The 21,813-nt window shown below is 42.6% G+C and overlaps 1 protein-coding gene across 2 annotated transcripts in view; it reads left to right on the top strand.

Moving 5' to 3' along the window:
* LOC148891742 (3',5'-cyclic-AMP phosphodiesterase 4B-like) overlaps nt 1-21,813 on the top strand; it is a 41,122-nt gene that overhangs the window by 2,482 nt on the left and 16,827 nt on the right. The window contains exons 2-8 of one of the 2 annotated variants that reach the window (XM_089007853.1): nt 4,011-4,097; nt 8,980-9,227; nt 9,714-9,908; nt 9,981-10,017; nt 11,321-11,391; nt 11,823-11,872; nt 18,586-18,698. In XM_089007853.1, the coding sequence (XP_088863979.1) occupies nt 4,065-4,097; nt 8,980-9,227; nt 9,714-9,908; nt 9,981-10,017; nt 11,321-11,391; nt 11,823-11,872; nt 18,586-18,698 (747 nt within the window). In that variant the 5' untranslated portion in view covers nt 4,011-4,064. Of the gene's footprint in view, nt 1-4,010; nt 4,098-8,979; nt 9,228-9,713; nt 9,909-9,980; nt 10,018-11,320; nt 11,392-11,822; nt 11,873-18,585; nt 18,699-21,072; nt 21,458-21,813 lie in introns of those variants that run through there. The other variant, XM_089007852.1, reaches the window with a different exon arrangement.

Below are 21,813 nucleotides of genomic sequence, written 5' to 3'. Positions count from 1 at the left end.
GGCGACGCATTCAATCTGAAAAAAATACAATTGGCACACGAATATTGGTTGTAGTTATTGAAATCATAATTTTACAAAATCAATCAATAAGCCGTGTGATGAATGTTCAATTACTGAAAAGTAAATGATCTTGTCTTGTCAATTCAAAGACGGCAACGGGCTGTTCTGAGGAACAGGCTGTTATTGTCTTCTCTTCCGTTACAATTTGATTGCTGATTAAACAAAACCATGCTTTGCCTTGAGCTGCACTCTCTTCTTTAGAAAAAAAGTCAAAGTCAGCTTTATTGTCAAATATGCTAATATCAATTGAAATACAATTAATTAATTAATACAATTAGAATCAATTGTACCAGAATTTAGATTGGGCTATTTACAAGAGTGATGTAAATACACTCCCCTTGTCTTCGTTCCTTTCCATTTCTACCAATTGACCACGCTGAATGTCATTCTTGTGGTCTCATCTTTGTGTTGTTCATTTGCGGTACAGCAATGTCCCCCGTATCCCATTTGAAACAGAATATGGTCTTTTCTCGATAATTGTAATTTATCAGTTGGACTCTCATGGTTCGTGATATTGAGAAGGGTTCGGGTTACTTGTATTCCGATCCAACTCCGAAGGGAATATTTTGTACAAAGCACCTCAAGTAACTTTTCATTGCCATGCATTTCTGGCCAGTACAGAATGCCTTTGTGGAGATTACCGTAATTTCCGGACTGCAGACCACACCTGATTATAAGCCTCATCCAGGACATTTTAAACAAAAAAAACATTTTGGACATACATAAACCGCACCTGTCTATAAGCTGCATATTTATAAAGAAAGACTGTACACAGCAAAAGTTTAATAAACTTTTCTTCCTAACCAGTGCCTGTAACGCGGCAGCAACACAACATGCATCATGGTAGTAACACAGCCCGAATAGGGCTGGTTTAAAAAAAACATGCTGATAAAAGTGAGGCACGGCAGTACCACAGCAGCAACACGTTAGCACTCGGTAACAATCTGGGTACAAAAACATACTAAGGTAATGAGACACGGAAGAATCACTAAAAGGCTGGTTACAAAAACAGCAAGTCGCTGAGAGCCGTCGTCATCTTCCGACTCTAAAGTGTAAACAGAAACCATGGAAGGGTGGCCCGGTAGTCGAGTGTTTAGCACGCCGGCTTTGCAGTGCAGAGGTCGCCGGTTCGCGTCCCGCTCCAGCCTCCGTGTGTGGAGTTTGCATGTTCTCCACGGGCCCGCGTGGCTTTTCTCCGGGTCCTCCGGTTTCCTCTCACAGTCCAAAAACATGTATAGCAGGCAGATTGAACATTCTAAATTGTCCTTAGGTGTGAGTGTGACAGTGATTGGTCTTTGTGTGCCCTGCGATTGGCTGGCAACCAATTTAGGGTGTTCCCCGCCTGGTGCCCGGAGACAGCTGGGATAGGCTCCAGCACCCCCCGCAACACTAATGAGGAATAAGAGGGATGGGAAATGGATGGATGTAACCATGGAACTCTTCCTCTTGCATGTCGGATTGGAATAGCGTCACATATTCCATGTCACACACGCTCTCATTCTCTCTTTCGTTGTCACTGTGTCGCTTTCATCCTGAGGTAAAGTAACTCCCGAGCTTGTGCTGTACTTTCCGTCACGCTGTAGAATCTACAGTGTAGATGCTTTTCGAAACTGTCGGTGATGATTAATTTTTTTCACACAGCTCCACGCTATCAGGATTCACTGGCAGACTTGTGCAAAAGTTGCTCTTCGCACATGGCCAGTTTTGGTAAACGATTTCTCGTCGCTGGTCATCCGAGCCTCCCATTCAACTTGAAGGGCCATTTTAAATGCACGATTCACACGGAAAGTTACATTTAACTTGCGTCTTCCTCAGCACATACTGTATATTCGCTCTGTCTCACTCTTCCCTTTAGTGCTCGAGCCACACCATTACAAAAAATGCATAATTTAGCCGCAGCGTTGTATTACCCACAGGAAAGCTCGTGACAAAAGTCGTGGTTTATAGTCTGGAAATTACAGTATGTATTGCAGGGTTCACATGCATTGATTGAAATTATCACAGCACTCTTCAAACGACTGTTTCCATTGTTCAACGTCGTCGTTTTGCACACTGAGCACAATTGCATTTGGCAACACATGCAAATTACAGAGTGTAGTCTAATAAGACGATCCACCTTGAGTTAATGGGGTAGGTCCTTTATCTTCCACAAGACCACATAAGGCACTGATTGTTTGGATAAAAGGAGGGCCGATTTCCAATATATACACAAGATCTTTGAATACCCCGATTTAATTATGAACACACAATAAATTTGCACAAGTAACAAAGTTCGGTTGGAAGGAAGCATTATTGCGTTAATTGAATTCAGCGTTGGCGTAATGGTCTTGTTTGTATTCTTGTTTTAATTTTTATGGCTTAGCAACTTTGCTGATGGTGGGTGGTTTCTTTTTGTTGTCTGGTCTTTATTATTTCACTGTTGTTGCTACTAAACAAGAATGTGTTGACGCAGATTTTCAACACAATAATTGATGGGTTTATTTTGATCGTTCGTCCTTGGTTCATTGCTTCTACGGGCGTTGATGGCAGAGGATGGTTAAATCATCAGGAAGCCAGGTGTTGAACAGAAAGTTGGTTGGTTTAATCTTGAAGAGAGCGGAGACATCGTGGGAGGTCAGCGAAGGAGGAAGGCAGAGAGAAGAGAGAGAGAGCGCCGAACTAGAAAGGGAGAGCATTCATACGGCGCACAATGTGTGACGTGATAGGATGTGACGTAATGTAAATGCGACATCATGTAAGGGAAGGCAGGATATGACGTATCAGGAAGTCCAAAATGTAAACAAAGATTACAGAGCGATGTTTAGAGATGTTTGTATGGCGAATTACCCCAACAATAATAATAATCAATATTATTTGCTGACATAGTTGCTCCCCTTTTTTTTACATAATCACAACTCTCATTCATCGTGCAATAATCTAATTGTAACATGATTCCTTTAATTCATTCATCTTCTGGAGCACTTTATCCTCACCAGGGTCGCGGGGGTGCTGGAGCCCATCTTTGGGCACTAGGCGAGGGACACCCTGAATTGGTTGCTAGCCAATCACAGGGCACACAGTGACAAACAACCACTCTCAATCTCGCACCTAGGGGCAATTCAGAGTGTTCAATCAGCCTGCCATGCATGTTTTTTGGAATGTGAGAGGAAACCGGAGGCCCGGGAGAAAACCCACGCGGGCCCGAGTAGAACATGCAAACTCCACACAGAGAAGTTGGAGCGGCATTTGAACTCACGACCTCCGCACTGTGAAGTCGGCGTGCTAATCACTTGACTACAGGGCTGCTCGTAACATGTATTTGTTACATATTTTTATGCTTTAGAAAACATTGTCTGAATTTGGGACTGGGGCTCCGAACAGGTTGGGGCATTTACATGGAAAACATGTCTCTCCTTACACATTTTTCCATTTAACTCATTCGCTGCCAGACATGTGTCCACTCCAGTGCCAGGGTTTTTGTCATTGTCACTTAAATTCCAGGACCCACAGAGTATTGAGTTTTAGGAATCTTGGACTCTCTTCTTTCATCAGAAAAAAAGTTAATTCCTCAATTATATGTGTCTTGAGTTATAGGAATTTGAAATGAGGGTGGCTGCCCAAAATACAATGCAATACATACATATCGGTTTCTATCGTGCTTTAACAACAACTGAAGCTGGAGCAAAGCGTGAAAATGGAAAAAAAGGAAATGCTGCCCCCTTGCGGAAGAGAAAAAACATTGCCAGAGGCCATGGCCAGCGCTTTATCGGGACCCAAACAAGAAAAACGAACAGAAAAAAATCCGGAATGGTGGTCTATGTCATATTTTCAATTCCTCAATAGAATTGTGAAGAAATGTTTTCTCGACGCAATTAATATCATAAGTAGAGGTACCACGGTAATTGGAAAAAGAACTACATCTCACGATGAATAACCCAACTGCAATTTTTCTTTATAATCCCTATGCGCAGGTGTCTATTTCCAAAACACGAGAAGAAAGAAGAAACTGTTGTGTTCACAAAGTCATGATGAAGAAAAGCCGCAGTGTTCAAGGAGACGTAAGTATTGATTCTTCCTGTTAGTCTTCAATGCAACAAGATTCCAGTGGTCCGGTTTATGTTGATCACACACCCCATCCATGGGAAAGAATTCATTATAACTCAAAAGGTTTGTCGTGTTACAATTTCCTTTGGAGGGCAATTTTAGAATTTCAGGCTGCACGAGTCAGTGTCTGTGTATAGTTTGTGACCCAAAAGGACTGTCCTTACCGTAAACAGCCTTTAAGTGTGTGTGTGTGTGGGGGCGCGCGCACCCACGAGTGAGGTGGGAAGAGGACAAAGGGTGTTAAAGGACAGCTGACAACTCCGGACAAGTTGTGGCCATAATTTATAAAATCACTTAAAATGACTTCTGCTGAGCACATTTTGAAAAGATTCCACCGCAAATAGCTATATTTTACATTTTAAGACTTGCGCTGAATATTCATGAAGTCTTGTTTTCCAGTTGATGACGATTACCCGAAGTGATGCCACATTCGGAACGCCCCTGCCCGAGAGAGTGACATACAATGCATTTTAGGTACTTTTTTTCCTCTGAAAACACCATGTTGATTGCGAAATTAGAAGGAAAACTACATAAATAATGCGATGGTGACTCATGCAGCCAATTGCGGTAACACGCATAAAGAAGGTGTAAGTTTACACAAATTCCCAGCGGACAAATCAGCCCATTTCCAACGGAGCTTGTGCGCCATCTTGTGCATTTTCTGGGCGCTACATCAGAGTCCAGATCTTCACCGGTTTCATTGCTTGCAGACAGCTCAAATTGATACGGAAGGCCTTCTTTAATCGATTGCAAACATTTATGCTTTCCTCTTCAGAACTATTTGAATCATATTCATAACTAGATGAGTAACAAGAAAGCGTCTTCTCCGAATCGCAACTCTCTGAAGCCATTGTTTTGATTCTGGAGCAAGGCAGTGTGTGACCCATAGTGACGTCACAAACAAGGGGGCGGGACTTTCTGAATCTTCCCAGTTTCGAGCTCATTTGTGGCGTTGTTGGGACACTTTCAGTAATTTTTATTGGTGTTTTGCATTTGACTAAAAATATCCCAAAACTTGCGTGTTTTGGGTATTTTAGATGATATAAAACGTTTTTCTGATGTCAGTTAGGAAACCGAAAAATTGTGTCAGTTGTCCTTTAAAAGACAGCCCGTGCCAAAATGGCATATTGGGAAGGAGGACAGATCTGACCGAGAGGCCCATCTGTTTCTTCTCTACTCGCTGTTTATGACTGCAATGCCTCGCTAGATCATTTACTCCACCAATGTCCAATAGGCGCTTGAAGGGCACGCTGTGATCACTGTGTCTGGCTCCCATCAGACTCTCTTGATATATCTGATCTGTTTTTCTGTTTTATTAAACAGTTTCTGAAAGCATTTGTATATTAAAATAAAAAGCGATCCATTTTATGCTGGGTTTTGCATGTGGCAGATACTGTACATTAAAAAAAAACTTTTTTTTACCGATTAGTACCAAGATGCTAATCATAACATCACATCAATTTTTTATAGCTGTCCATGTGACGCACTTTGTTACAGCTTCAGCTATTATTAAAGTGCTCTAAAAATTTATATCATAATAATACATTTCATTTCGAAGCGCCTTTCAAAACTCTCAAGGTCACTTTACAGTCACAGGATACGTTTTTCTGTGTTTGAGCAGTGTCAGCCACACACGCCAGCGTTCACTCAATAACTCAAAAAGATAGAAAGCTAGGTATCCACATCGCTAATAGCTAGCTAGTTAGCTAATAGATAGCAAATACATAGCCAGCTAGGTAGCCAGATATGTATTGTATTATCTTCTTATCAGAATCAGAATCATCTTTATTGCCAAGTATGTAGAACACACAGGCAATTTGTTTCCGGTCGAACACGCTGTCGCTGCACTTATATCATCATCAAAAAATAGCAAAGAGGCACGATACGGTTCCATTTGGGCTACTGTTCAAAGAGTTAATTGCTTGGGGGAAGAAGCTGTTTAAATGTCTGCTGGGTTTGGTGCGCATGGATCGGTAGCGCCTGCCTGTGTTACGACGCTCGAGTGCAAAGAGGCAGAACTCGAGCGACGGAATCTTGGCGATAGGGAAGGACCCGAAATACACGGCGTGACAGGCTTGGATGGATCAAGAGTCTTTACTGGAACATGCATCAAATAATAACAAACAGGGAAGAGTGGAGGAAGATAACTAAATGACAGCAGACCTGGCAACACGGAAGTGGAAACGGCAATGACCAAAAATACTCCGACGGAGACGGTAGTGAGCGACAGACAGATATAGGCAGAAGGCACAATCAGTGAATGACAATCAGCTGTGGGAACCCAGGTGAATGATGATTGGAGGGGCCGTCTCCCAAGATTGGCGGAGGAGGTGACAGGAGGGGCGGGGCGCGCCCCGGATGGCAACGAGATGTGACAGCCTGAGGGGAGTAGCTGGAAAAGAGGGTGGGCAGGGTGCGAAGGGTTCAGTAGGATTTTCCGCACCCTAGTTTGGATTCTTGCAGTGTGCAAGTCCTCGAGAGTGGGTAGGGCGGTGCCAATGATTTTTTTCCGCCGTCCTAACTGTCCATTGAAGTTGGATTTTGTCCATTTTTGTGAAGGCCCGAACCAAACGGTGATGGAAGAACACAGGATGGATTCGATGACAGCCGTGTAGAAATGTTGCAGCACCTCCTGTGGCAGGCCATGCTTCTTTAGCAGCCTCAGGAAGTACATTCTCTGTTGGGCCTTTTTCAGGATAGAGTTGGTGTTGACCTCCCACTTCATGTCCTGGGAGACTGTGATTCCCAGGAACTTGAAGGTCTCAACGGTTGACACGAGGCAGTTGGATAGTGTGAGGGGTAGTTGTTGTGATGGATGTTTCCTGAAGTCCACGACCATCTCTACTGTCTTGCGCGTGTTCAGCTCCAGGTTGTGACGGCTGCACCAGAGCACCATCTGCTCCACTTGTTGTCTTATTAAGCTCTTGGTCAGTCAACATTTTTAGCGCACATGTACCATTTTATTGATGGGAATGATGAAATGACTGAGCATATTTACAGTACCTATAGTTGTGGAAAGAAATTCTTCGGCCCATTGATTGGGAAACACTGGTAAAGACGAGTAATTTAGGCAAAAAAACTCTTTCATCATCCACTTCACCTCCCTTCAACATTGGGGCTTTGTCCTGCCTCTAATATCTGCTCAGTTCCTTTCATGACCCTAAATCGCTGTAGATGATCAAGGTGGTTGTTTCTCAATGTGATGTTTTATATTTTATGGCAATCAGGATCACATCAATGGCTGAAAAGACAAAATGAAATTGGAACGTTTCATCCAGCAGTTGCCATTTCAACTGAGAAATCAAAAAAGTACTCCAATTATGTTTGGATGTCCGTAATGCCATCAATAGTCAATTGAGATACAATTCTGCTGCACCACAGTAAAATATTGACAAGGATATTTGTAAATTTGTTCTCAGTTGAAAGCGTGCGTTGCTTCTCGAGACTCAATTTTCCCTTTTTTTGCCCCCAGTGCAAGTAATACTAGACCCTGTGTCTCATAAGCAGGCACTATAGATCAGAGTGATGACATTTCCAAGAAGGCCCTGCAAAGTCAGCAGAAAGACTCCTCGAGAGGAGCAGACCGCTTGCTCCCATGTTTCCGGATCATTTTCAAAGTCACTTATGTACACATTTCTAATCTTAAATACAGTAATCATTTGCTTCTTCGCGGTTCGATTATCGCGGCCCATGATGCATCTCGGATTTTTTTTTCGAACCTAAAAAAAAGGCCGCAAATGGCATCGAAAGTCACTACAGTGCAGCAGTGTGAAACAACAGTGGTCACAGAGAGCAGCATGCAGCATTCATTCGATTTACTGTTATTTTTTTTTTTTTTATTGATTCATCCATTTTGAGGCATTACTGCGCTGTAAATGAATAAAACCGTACATTAGTTCAGTAACCAACAACATTGATTTTATTTGGCCACACCTGAGAATGAAACTATTAATGTAAACATTTTCATCACTTTGCTTACTGTACATTACTCGTCTTGACTTTGTTTATTCATGTTAACTCCGTTTTTCTTTGATCATTTGTTTTCGTGCTGACTCCGGCCGAAACTGATTGGCCTAGTAGTGTCATGACTACTGAACAGCCTTCAATCTACCTGAATGCTTATCCCTCCTCCTTTTCTAGCATCTCGTGAGTTCAGGTTACGTACTGTATGTATTCACGTATTTTCATTTGTACTTAATACACCCCCCAACAATGGCTCCTAAACACACCATGCCTTCGAGTTCATCCAATGAACTCAAAAAGAAAAGTAAAATGATGACGGTGAGTGAAAAAGTACAATTACTCAACAAACTGGGGGAAGGTCAACGTGATGCCACTGTTACACGGCATTACAATGTCACTAAATCCACGGTGCGTTACATCAAAAAAGATGAGTAGTGTACCAGTAATTATTATACTGTATATACAGTACTTGTTTATAGTGGACTGTTTACTTTATTGCAATAGTTTTGTACTGTACTACAATCATTTGCTTTGTTTCTTTATGCATGTCATGTACTGTGTTCCACTGAATTTGGCCTTATAAATATTTTTTGTACACGTCTAAATTCAACAATCCATGTAGGGTTCGCTACATCACGGTTTTTCGTTTATCGCGGGTGCATTAACCGCGATAAACGAGGGATTACTGTATATTGGAAATACTGACGATGACTGTACTGCTATATTTTTTTATCACTTCAAAGTCACTCTTCACCCTTCCTCATATGCTACACCAAGTCTTGAAATCCTTTTTTCCTCCACTGTATCCGTCTCGATTTGTGCTTTTTCTGTTTGCGTGGTCTGAGCTTCAATTTGATACAATTATTTTATCAGGATAGGAAGGATCCTCCCGGAGGGCAATACTCTCCGGGCAGCACCCTTGGAGTAGAGTTGTGCAAAGTCCATCGGCGCTTTTCTGGCAACCTGCAGCTGCCTCCGTTGTCATGGCGACAGTCAGAGAGGGAGCGGGAGCGGGGAAGTTTGGTGTCCCCGGTGGATGACCCAGTGACTCACGCCAGGCCGACCAGTCTCCCAATCGCTTCTCTGCCCCGGATTGACATCACAAAGGCTGACCCCAACAGGTGAGGCTTTTGCTGTTCAAAGTCGAATTGAAAGTAAGTGGAAGTGAAATCTTGGGAAAAGTATAAAAAAATATTACTTAAATTTTTTTAAATTAACACTAAGGGCATTTTCTTTGAATCATTGCATTTATCACATGTGACATACTGTATATAGTCACATGTGTTACTTTATCCCTGCAAGAATCACTATGATTACTTGATGATGAACAAGTATGAATGAACAAAGAACCCCCAGGGAATTATTCTCGTGAGACCAAGCTGTTTGACCAGCATAGCATACTTACAGTATTTATTTGTGCAAAATAGATGCATTTCAAATCTAGGTCAAGGACACACAAGTGACTATATTTTATATTTTATGAAACCACCACTCGACTTGATGGGATATGTGAGAGTGTCGCACAAGATGGCATCCTCTGGCATCTTGTTGAGTTTCATGTTTTTCCTAAAACCTTATAAATGCTCTTTTTGGCTTCTTGCCTTCAGCTTGGAGGGAGAGAATGGCCCATCATTGTGCTGTAGTCCTTCTGACCCTCAAGCCTCTCCGAATTTAGGCCTCGTTCTTCATCCCAACCTGGCGAGTCACGGTCAGCGTCGAGAGTCCTTCCTCTACCGCTCCGACAGCGACTATGAATTATCACCAAAGTCGCTTTCTCGAAATTCATCAATCATTGGAGAATTGTAAGTCGTTTCCAATCATTATTCATTGGGACACTTTTATTTAATCACTGTTTTTTTTCCCTTTCATTTTAGCCACGGAGAAGACTTGATAGTGACCCCCTTTGCCCAGGTAATCAGCTGCTCCTAAGCAAGCATATAAATTCCCTCTGGGCTGTTGCAATGTAGTAACATTATCTTTTCTGCCTTCTAGTGGCTACTTATTTAGTTGCATTTTAAATTGCTCTGTTTTACGCTATCGACTCCACATAATTTTTTAGACTTCAACCATCCATTGCCAATCCTCTGTAAGATTGCGCGATATGATTGAGGCTATCCCATCTGATTTACAAAATCCAGATTGTATTAGATTAAATTAACTTTAATTACCATATTTTCTGGTGTGTAAGGCACACCCCAATGAATTGTGTATTTTCAAACTTTTTCCATATACTGTATAAGGCGCACCGGACCATAAAGTGCACCTTCAATGAATGTAATATGTTTTCCAAATACAATATATAAAAACATGAAAGTTTTCCAAATATAAGGCACACCACGTTATAAGGTGCTACAGTAGAGGCTGGGGTTAGGCACTACTTCTTCTACAGGGAAATGGAGTCAATCGGTGGCTGCTGACAGTAGTTGCGAGACCTATTGTGGCTCAATATTACTTCACATATAACGCGCTGGGTCATGTTTTGAAGAAAGGGAAGGCCTTTGGGTGCGCCTTATACACCGGTAGTCTCACAGTGGAGAAATTCACAATTCACAGCAGCAAAGTAATGAAATTGTTTTGTTTTGAGATTGTTGTATTGTTTAGGTCACTTCACTTTTTAAAAACCGAAAATGACTAATATTTTGTTGTGCAATGATCCGACTCGTGAGTGTGTCGGCCTCACAGTGCAGAGGTAGAAGGTTGGATCCCAGCTCCAAGCTTTCTGTGTGGAGTTTTTCCATATTCTTCCCATGCCTGCATTTTTTTTTCACCCTGGCAATTCCCTTTTCGTCCCACATTCCAAAAACACGTGTGCTCGGTTCGTGGAACACTAAACTGTCTCTAAGTCACTGTGTCATGGTTAATTGAAGTCCATGCAGGGCAGCATGACTTCACTTGCAGCGATAAGTATCTGCGCGTGCCATATGATGGACTGACGAACATTTCACAATGTACATAGTTGACCTTTAGCCGGATGTCAGCTTAGTTTGGCTCCAGATCACAATGAACCTGAACAGGAAATCTGCGCATCATAGTCAATACCAATTTTATTTGCTTTTATTCATCTGCTTTTTGGTTCTTTCCTTGACAATGTCAAACAAATAATTGTTGTGCGATCTGCATTACACTTAAAAACGGAATCATTCTCTTGCTTCGTTGCTTTTTGATAACTAATAAATATTTAAATAAATAAATTGTTTCTAAATTGTTTTTCCAGGTTCTGGCAAGCCTTCGGACGGTCAGGAATAATTTCACCACATTGACAAATGCGAACTGTGCATTCAATAAGTAAGTCAATATGTTGTGCTTTTCTTTTCTTTTTTTCTTTCTTTTTTTGTGCATCGTAAAAGTTTTACTGCAAGGTACAGCAATGTCTCAGTTTTAAAGATTTTCACTTGGGGGCGCCGCTGTACCAAAAATATTTTATTCAAAATTCCTCGAAGACATCTCGATTGACTCATACCAAATGAAGATTAAATTTAACATAAATACAAGCGCTGTTTTTTTGCTCATGTTGAGTTTGATATAGAATGCTACATTACTTTATAGCTGTTTTGGAGGAAGAAGGAATGAACTTCATTCACTGTAATATGTAACAAAAGTCGATCAATCTTGTACATATGAAAGGGAAAGAAAAATAAATGTAATCATTAAAAAGACATTATATTTTCCTTTTTTGTAGCATTTATTTTTCTATTTCTGTTGACGTGTTATGATAGGAGGTCTCCTGCTGCAAATCAATCTCCGGTGGCAAAAGTCTGCCTGTCGGGTAAGTTCAGCCTCTTACTGCCTGTGAAAGCAGCTCACTCAGATGACCTTCCCTGAATAATTTGGTAACACAAGGGAAGGGCTCACGTTGCGGCTTGCAATGACGTGCAGCAGTGTGTTTAGTCTGACGCATTCAAGAATCACAAAGTCAGTTTATGCTGTGACGATGCTCTGCTCAAGGCTTTAATGAACACAATGGGGGATTTCTTGGGTACATTGCGGTTTCCATCAGCGTTAAAAAAAACTATACACACAAGGTTAATGAATTCAAGACAAAACTGCCCTTAAGTATGAATGTGAGTGTGGAGGGTTATTTGGTCCTGTGATTGATTGGCGGCCAGCACAGGACGTACCCAACCACTGGCGTAAAGTCAGTTAGTCCCCAAGTCACCCGTGACCCAAAAGAGGGTAATAGAAAATGGATGGAGACATGCCTGTGTAAAAATAATGGTAACAACAGTAACATGTCACACTATAATCCTGCCCCAAATGTTTTTTTTTCATTTTCAGCTCAAAAATAACCATTCACCAATTAAAAGTAGACATTGGCTGAAGATTAGGTCAGCGATTGAATCATTTGAGCCTTAAACCAAAAAAGTCCACATTTCCAGTCTGAAGAGATGTTGTGAAAGTACAGATGGAGAGCAGGGGAGTGAGTTATGGACATTGTTTCCTGCTGCACTGGTTCTTCAAGCCTGATTGACGTCAGCAAGGCCTTCAAAGCCAGCGATCTCGACTTCCTATATGGGTCGCTGCAACATCGCGCAACAGGAAAAATAAAACAAGACAACACTAAAGTCTCTAATTGCGTGCGCCTCACTTCTCGCAACCTTGACCGATTACTTATGCATTCAATTGTCTGTTAACAAAAGGGGGGAAAATAAAGACACATTCGTCACACGTGGTGTTTTGAATGCAGTCTGCGACCCTCCCTTTTTCACCATCCAGTATGTCATCAGATACTTAAGAGAAAACAAAAGAACTCACACCTGCTCCTGAGGAACAGCGATTGTTCCTTTGGCTCCTTTCTGTCTCATTTTCTCATCTGTCTGAACGGAAAAGGGGACCAGATTTTTCCTGTTTTGCATTTGTGTTCGCAAAAAAAAAATTCTCTAATAGCGCTAAAAGATCCATTGCAGTCCATCTTGAATTCCCCCAATTAAGCAATATTCGGAACCAAGTATTAGTTGGCCAGATTGTTCTGTCAATATGTCGATAGAAAGTTACGTAAAGAATAACCTGTCAATTTCAACCACTGAAATAAAATTTGACAAGGGAGGACTGAAATGAACCAGAAACACATGGCCACGGTCACGAGCTGCAAGATGAGGGGGAGTCAGGGGTCTTTTACTTTTCCACCTCACACTGTTTTGCGTTATCATCCAGCTCTGTTGAATGTAAAATGACTCAAATGTTGATCATGTGAGTTTTCAGTGTTCCTGACCCAATCAAACCTTTGTCCCGTGAGTCCAGCGGCCGACAAAGGGCTCATTCTTCCCTCACTGATTCAGATTGTAGGCTTTGCTCTGTGTTATACTTGATAACCACATAGTGCAAAGCTTGGCTGTGACGTCCTTGACCGTCACTTCTGAATCATCTGAAATGGCTGTCCGTAGCATGAGCTGCATGTCATTCCAGGCGTCACAGACACAGTATAAATCGTCCAAAGGAGATTTGTACTGGCATTGGATAGTTAATATTTATTCGATGCCTTTTAGAATAAAATTTTGTGAACAGCACAATCAACACAAGTGAAAGAGGGGCGGAACATTTTTAAAATGTCCAATTTTCATTGTACTCCTTTACATTTGAAGTGCATTGCTTTTCGTGGCTCTCTCACAGATTCCCCGAACTGATTTGTCCAGTAGTAGTCTCACAGGCTTCCCTACTCCAGTTTGGTCTGGGCTAGTGACGGAAATCCGTATGCGCAGAAAGAATCCAGTTCAGGTTTTCCGGGCTCACAGCCAAAGGAGAGGATCCTGAGGGCTGGAAGCTGCAGCTTGGTTAAGTATTTGAATTATGTCATTGACGTCAGCAGAGTCATAAAGCTTGTTGCGGCACATCCTTCAAGCTGTCCCGTGCCAACAAAGCTGCATGGTGCATTGTTCGAGGGTCGTCAAACAGGACGTGATTAAGTGTGTGCACGCTTATGTTTGTATAACAACTTAAGTCTTTCGTTTTGATAGGTGAAGACATTCTGTCACAATTGTAAACTATCTCATCAAAATTCAAGGTGGCTCTTGAGAGAAGACAGTCTCTGGGTAGAGTGGTTGTGGTATTGGCCTGAATGTTTAGTTTTTGTCATTTCCACTCAGTCTACAAAAACCGTTGACCTCATCTACAAAAAACAAGTACAAATCCACAAAACAAAGGCTAGAAGATATCGTGTACATCATTTTTTTATGCTTCTCATGATCGCTAGCTTTTTTTGGCCGGAAAATTACCGGTGTGAAAAGGAAAACTAAAAATGTAACACCAATGGAACTGACTTACATAAGGCCCCACGGTCACATGAAAATAAAAAAAAAATAATCACCCATCACGTGCTAAATCAACATCAAATTATTATTAAGAGATGTCACGGCAAATTATAGGGAAGAGGAATATGTTAATAGAAATGCAGTTGTAGATCTGCTTGATGTTGTTTTAATTCACTAACACATTGAACTGCTTTGCATTTGAGCCGACCAGTCCCCTTTGTACATATAAAAGTAAATCATATCCCCAACTTCATTTTTCTTTCTTGATTTGTTGTGGCGACCCCTTGAAGGGAAAAGCCGAAAGGAAAAGAAGAGTTGCAATAAGGTGATTTCAGTCATTTGTCAGTGTCACGTGTCGTGGCCAAGTCAAAAGTATAACGGAACATTATTGCACATGTTGGTTGCACATTGGTTTCTCTCTCCCGCACACTCTCTCCTGCTCTTGCTCTCTCACCCCCCTGCGCACCCTTTGTCTCTCATACAAAATGCCATGAGGTCACAATGAAGGATGTGTGTTAGCGTACATGATAGCTTGAAGCGAACTGGTGACTCAAGCCTATCTGCACATATTTCCTGACAAGTCAGATAAGCATGAATAAACTCAACACTCATCCCAACATTCACGTCAACTTCATCTCTATCCAGTAAGTGGCTCACACATACACATACACATCCACACACACGTCTCGAGTTATTAATAAAATATTTTAGTTTCTTTTTAGGTGTTTCTGAAAGAACACATAAACCCATTAATCTTGGCTTCCCCCAAACCAGCTTTTAGGGCTCATTACATGTCATTGAACGAATAGTTTTATATTCCCTTATATAACGCCTGTGCATTAAAGGAATCATCTTCTCCTGTTGGTGCTGGCTGAAAACCTTCTCAAGGTGGCATTACGGATAAGGCAGTGCACTTTTGCTAACCACACTTGAGCCAGACAGCCAAGGAAACAGGTTTGGGGGGTCGAATGAGCACAGAGGGGGGCAGTGTGAGGTGTATGAGAGCGGAAGGTGTCTTGGCCAGGAATGGATTTGGAGGGGGATGTTTTAGCCCAGCCAGTGTTGTTAGTGCTGTTGATGCCGCTCACAGAGGCTGGTTTGTGGCCCTATATGGGAGAGCTGGGAAGCAGACCGAGTGTGTCTGGACACTGAGGCCTGTTGTCCTCATAGAAGCCGCCTGCATATGGCCGAGGCATTAGGACCCCCGGATGAAAAATAGACCTCCATAGAAAAATAAAAGTCTGGAAAAGTACCCTGCGCAGTGTGTGGGTGTAGGTGCGGAACGTGCGTCACATCAATTTTGACTAGTGACAGTGATATACAAAATGTCACCACTGGTAGCTTTGTATCCCTAAATGTGAGGATAATTAAAGCATTTTCATCTGGCGCCACACCGGGAATGCAAGAAAACAGTTCAATCCAAAACTTTTAATTTATTTGAGTTGATTTTGGGGTAGGGGTGGATATATTTAAATGAAAATGAAGCACAAATTTCACATATATCAAATAATTAACAACATTGGACATATTTAAAAAGAAATAGCTTGTCCAAAATAATTCTAATCCTTTCTTGAATAGCAAAACTGAAAAGCAACCATCGAAAAAAAATCTTCGCTCCGCTCACATCCACACCCACCGTAATATTCAGAGCACTGGTTCTTAATCTGTTTGAATTCAATACAAACAGAAGAGACAATGAGGCACACTTGGACAAGACATGCTGACAAGAACAGATGGAGGCAAAAACATGAGACACAGAGAAAACACATTCAAACATTAACAGAAAATAACATTATTAGAATGGGAAATTATCAATCACCACGTCAAATTAAAATCCCAAATATTATTAAAACACAGGTGACACATGCATGATAAGTCAAAGTGGGCAAAAGGGGGACTGCAGACTTGTAATAATGTGCTCGGGCAAAGGATGGTTGTCACACGGCAGCCGCAGACTGTACGCCGCCGGAGCAACGGGTGACTGGCGTGGTGACTCCGGCCGCCCAGTCGGAATGTGGTCAGGTGACTGGAGAAACAAAGACGTAATGAGCAGACATACACGATACAAAGAGGAGTCGTAAGAAAACAAACCAGAACTAAATCCCAACATTGAAACCAAAATGTGCTGGATGTCAAACCACAAATCAAAATATTCAACAAAATACAGTTTGTGACATTTACTGGAAGTCAACAGGATCCGTTTGTGTACGTTCTCAAAATGTTTTACTGTAAGAACGGGGATAATGATACACGCTCACTTAATTCAGTAGCAAGTTGGAATTAGGGCAAGTTAACAGTCTAAAGGCTACGACTGCAGTCACTGACCTACAGCAAACATTTTGGAATCAGAACACAAAAGAACATTTGTTCTGAAGACTAATCATAAAAAATGACCACGACGTAATTTGCAGCTTTTGCTTTTGATTTTGAACGACTCTTTTTGAACTGCCTGTTTCCATTCACCGGGACTGAAGGGAACTGAAGCAGAATGTGGTCGCACCTTCTTGGCAGCATAGCAGCCAAGCGCTCCGTACGTTGATGTAAGTTTCAGCGGCTTACCGTATTTTATTTATTTGTTTATTTATTCATTACGTAAATGGCTTTGATGTTGACTCGTTCTTTGCCACTGACTTTTATGTGACTTGGATGCCTTGATTATTGGAATAGTTTTGCCACAACGCTTGGTAACTAGTCGTTTCCAGCCAAGGGTACTTTGCAGTCCAGACTAGGTGCTCAAATTCATGGGAATATTTCTAACATCAGAAACAAGAAGCCAAATGGGCCACAATGCTCAAAGCCCATCTCCATATTGGCCCCTGACTCTTGGTTCTCGTATGCAATACATTTTTGTGATGGTCGTTTTTAAAATTTTATTTTATCAGCAGCACACGTGTGCGAAGAGATTTCATTGAACTTCTTTGCCCTGATTCAGGGTGTATTTGCCAATTCGGAGCTCTGAAGTGCTTTGATCTGCTATACTGACGTAAAATGGGGCGCAGCATGCTGACTGCCGTGTTGTGCTAGCCAGATGGGGTAAATGTATTCCATGTGTGATGCTTATGATGTCGATGGGTCTTTTTCAAGGAAAAAGAACGGTGGGGAAAATCCAGATGTGTGCAGCGTCAACTACTTTCGGGCACAATTTTTTTGAATAAACACATTTGTCATTTTATTTGAATTTGCTTCTTTGCATTTTATTATTGAAATATTCCTCATGGCTCCCTTTTCCCCCACTTGTCACATGAATGGTTCACTTGATTGTCCTTTTGGAGCCACTCCGCGACCTCGTATTGATTCTGCTCCGTGTTTTATGGAAGTTCAGGGTCAAATAGGAAGTACTTTGGTTTCTTGGCACATAGCTTGGTCCGGGTTTGGACTCTCGCCAACGTCAGAGTCAAAGTATGCCCCTTTCGTTACTTGTGCAAACAGGGTTTGATGTCTGATATAATCCACACCCCTTCTTCCTCCATGAGCCTGTGAGTGAGGTGAACGAGTCGTTTGGGGAAGTGAGGTGGCGTGACAGGAGTTCCTGCTGCAGTTCATCTGAGTTTATGGAGAACACATCTGCCTTTTTAGGCAGGTTAAGTAGCTGTCATTTCAGTACTGACAAAAGTGCACCCAATCACTTCATGATGCATTTGATAAAACAGATAAGGAAGGATTCATTCACCAAAATTCAATTTTCAAGCACCTCTGGTCTGCAGCTTAGTGTGCTCACCATTTACAGGAGGGTGGCTGTTTTCATGTTGTGGTTAATAAACCAACTGCAGGGAGGCAGCGTACTGCCTTGTCTGCAAGCTGGTGGTTTTGTCGAAAATTACTGTGAGGCGGCTAAGCGGACGATTGAGAGTCTGCAAAGGGGTGCGGGCGGCAAGGGGGGTGTCAGAGAGGAGGAGAGAGGGTGGGGGTTTGATGAGCCCATGACTGAGCGAAAGCGCGGGCTATGGAGAGAAAAGGGCTACTGAGAGAGTCGGCAAACAGCAACTGTAGCCTCAGCTTGTCTGAGAGTTGGACTAGGCTGAACTTTCAGAGGTGGCGCCGCGCAACAAGATGAAGGAGCTCTGTGTGTGCAACTCCCTGTCATCCTCTGCACCTCCTGGCTGTTCAGCTGGACAGTCCGGCAGAAGGGGAAGCCATTCTGCCACTCTTGGACCTGCGCGCATGGTGCCAGCGCGTTCCAATATGGATTTAGATCCTTTGGGCCCTGACTACGTTTCCATGTGTCTATTGGCAGATGAGTCTTACCAGAAGCTCACCCTCGAAACCATGGAGGAACTCGACTGGTGTCTGGACCAGTTGGAGACCATCCAGACCTACCGCTCTGTCAGTGACATGGCATCCAACAAGGTATGTCTCAGAATTTGCTCTGTTTTTGTCATTATTGGCGACCTGCGGTTGTTGTGTTTCATCGCTTATCGTACTTCTTCAATCTTATCAAGCAAGCCTAAAGAGTCATATCTGAAGGAATGTGAGGGACAAAGCCTGTTGCTGTTGTTTACAAGCTTAGGAGCGATTTTCTCATGGGTTATATTCAAAAGCAAGAAAAGTTATGGCGATAATATCTAGTTACACATTGTCCTGCAATTTTCATCACGGTAACAGAAGGCTTATTTACCTTTGTAGTGGGTTTTCGGTAGCCTGGTGCGTCTATAAAATTTTACACTAATCACCCGAGTTCCATAAGCCTTTGTTTTCATGCATAATTGATGCCTGAGTTGCTTTTAGGTCATGTTCCAATTCCACATTCACTTCAATCGTTTGTTGTCACGCTGAGGAAAGCGTGGCTACTTTCTCCAATGATATTAACAGTTTGTTCAATTTGGAATTTTGAACATGAATGACACTTTGTACAAAACTTCAAAAGTGGGTTTTCTTTCATTTCTTGTTTTTTCTTTCAATCCGTTTCCATCTTATTTGTTTTTGTTGTTTTTCAATTCGGTCATCACATGAAGTAATGCGGTCCCTCTGGATTGCATTGAAATGTAATACTGTAGTCCACAATTCATTATTCGCTCTTTCATTTGGGTGAGTTATAGTAATCCCGACCCTCAATGTGTGCAATTATGGGCAAGAAAAGGGAGTCCATGTCATCACCGTATGAAGTTCACCAAATATCATCATGACCGTCACTGCAAAAAGAATCTATGACTGGATTACAATGGCGAGCCTCATCTTATGTTTCTATGTTCTCATTGGCAGACGTTGTATTCAATCTGTGGAAATTTCATTTTTCGTGGCCATGCTGATTATACTGACTGTCAATTGTTGAAAAAAAGTAAAAAAAACAAATTAACAAAATATTGTGTTTTGAAGATTGGTGGCCCTCCTTGTATTTGAGTATACACGGTATGTCTATTTGGTTTCATTTGAATTCTAGTAAGTAGGAGACAGACTCCACACCGGCAATTATTACTCAAACCTCACACAGACAGGCGAGACTGCGTGGCAGCATTCCACGATAAACACCAAGGATGATGTTGACCATTTCCGTCTCAACTATACACTGCGGTTCGTGGCTGGTGACTGACTGTCACCGTGACCTTAGTTTCCGGTCTCTATAATTCTTTGTAGTCCCTCTGTCTGCCGCTGCTCCGTTTCCTGACAATGGATGCTGTTCTGACTGGGTGGTCAACTTGAGTCTTTCCATGCAACCACGTCACTGAGACTGTAAAGACAAAGAGCACGCGACCACGCAAATATATCTTAAGCGGTCAGGCAGACTGAGGGTATTGTTTAGGAGTCACTCACCTCCGAAAGGACCCTTTGCAAACCACTGTTGCAATGGATTCTTTGGGAGAGTGTCATGGTTAATATGCCGTGGTACTGTAGCTAAGTTTAAAGACTATGTTTTAGCTACCATGTATGTGACGTATTTATATAAGTGCATCATCAGTGTAGGGTCCTCACAACTATTATAGGACACGTTTGTTAGAGTTTGTTAAAGAAGTACAGGTAACGGCTGAAGAAACCTTTTCATCGATGGACCACTCCTGTACGACTGAGAGCTTACACAGACGTTTGTTAGAGAATTTGTTTCTTTTGAGACCAGTAGACCTAATTGAACCCATAATCAGTCGCAGGGTGTCTCCACTTTCACTGTCCAAGGTGCATCCGGGGGTCTGGGACCACACAGCCCGTTGACCACTAGATCGGTCCCGATGACCTCAGGATGGGGAGCTGCCTGCCTGTACCTCACTATGATTAGCCTCACCGCACTTCCAGTGTGATGCTGGTGACGGCCTTGGACAAACATTGCCATCTGAATCCAGTTAGAGGAGTTTTCTGTGGGTCGACATTTGAGCACACCCCTGAGCCGCGTGCACGCAAGTAGGAAACTTTAATTCATGTGTGGTCACTTGGTCTTTGAAGTGCCTGCCGTCTTTGGTGGGGGTGGCGAGAGGGATACGGAGGCAGTGGCAAAATGACTTAAACAGATGCAGATGAGGGTCTGTAGCTGTAACAGGAGAAATGGGCATTAAATTATAGTGTTATGATTCCATGTCACTAAAAGTATGGCCAGAACATCAGACATGCCGCAGCAGATGACAGTCTGCAAGCTGGTGGTTTTGTCGAAAATTACTGTGAGGCGGCTAAGCGGACGATTGAGAGTCTGCAAAGGGGTGCGGGCGGCAAGGGGGGTGTCAGAGAGGAGGAGAGAGGGTGGGGGTTTGATGAGCCCATGACTGAGCGAAAGCGCGGGCTATGGAGAGAAAAGGGCTACTGAGAGAGTCGGCAAACAGCAACTGTAGCCTCAGCTTGTCTGAGAGTTGGACTAGGCTGAACTTTCAGAGGTGGCGCCGCGCAACAAGATGAAGGAGCTCTGTGTGTGCAACTCCCTGTCATCCTCTGCACCTCCTGGCTGTTCAGCTGGACAGTCCGGCAGAAGGGGAAGCCATTCTGCCACTCTTGGACCTGCGCGCATGGTGCCAGCGCGTTCCAATATGGATTTAGATCCTTTGGGCCCTGACTACGTTTCCATGTGTCTATTGGCAGATGAGTCTTACCAGAAGCTCACCCTCGAAACCATGGAGGAACTCGACTGGTGTCTGGACCAGTTGGAGACCATCCAGACCTACCGCTCTGTCAGTGACATGGCATCCAACAAGGTATGTCTCAGAATTTGCTCTGTTTTTGTCATTATTGGCGACCTGCGGTTGTTGTGTTTCATCGCTTATCGTACTTCTTCAATCTTATCAAGCAAGCCTAAAGAGTCATATCTGAAGGAATGTGAGGGACAAAGCCTGTTGCTGTTGTTTACAAGCTTAGGAGCGATTTTCTCATGGGTTATATTCAAAAGCAAGAAAAGTTATGGCGATAATATCTAGTTACACATTGTCCTGCAATTTTCATCACGGTAACAGAAGGCTTATTTACCTTTGTAGTGGGTTTTCGGTAGCCTGGTGCGTCTATAAAATTTTACACTAATCACCCGAGTTCCATAAGCCTTTGTTTTCATGCATAA

Source organism: Hippocampus bargibanti, linkage group LG11 (genome assembly GCF_051943395.1).
Source record: "Hippocampus bargibanti isolate YZ-2025 linkage group LG11, ASM5194339v1, whole genome shotgun sequence".
NCBI lineage: Eukaryota > Metazoa > Chordata > Actinopteri > Syngnathiformes > Syngnathidae > Hippocampus > Hippocampus bargibanti.
The sequence above is the reverse complement of the archived record's forward strand: the minus strand, read 5'-3'. Positions and strand labels throughout refer to the sequence as shown.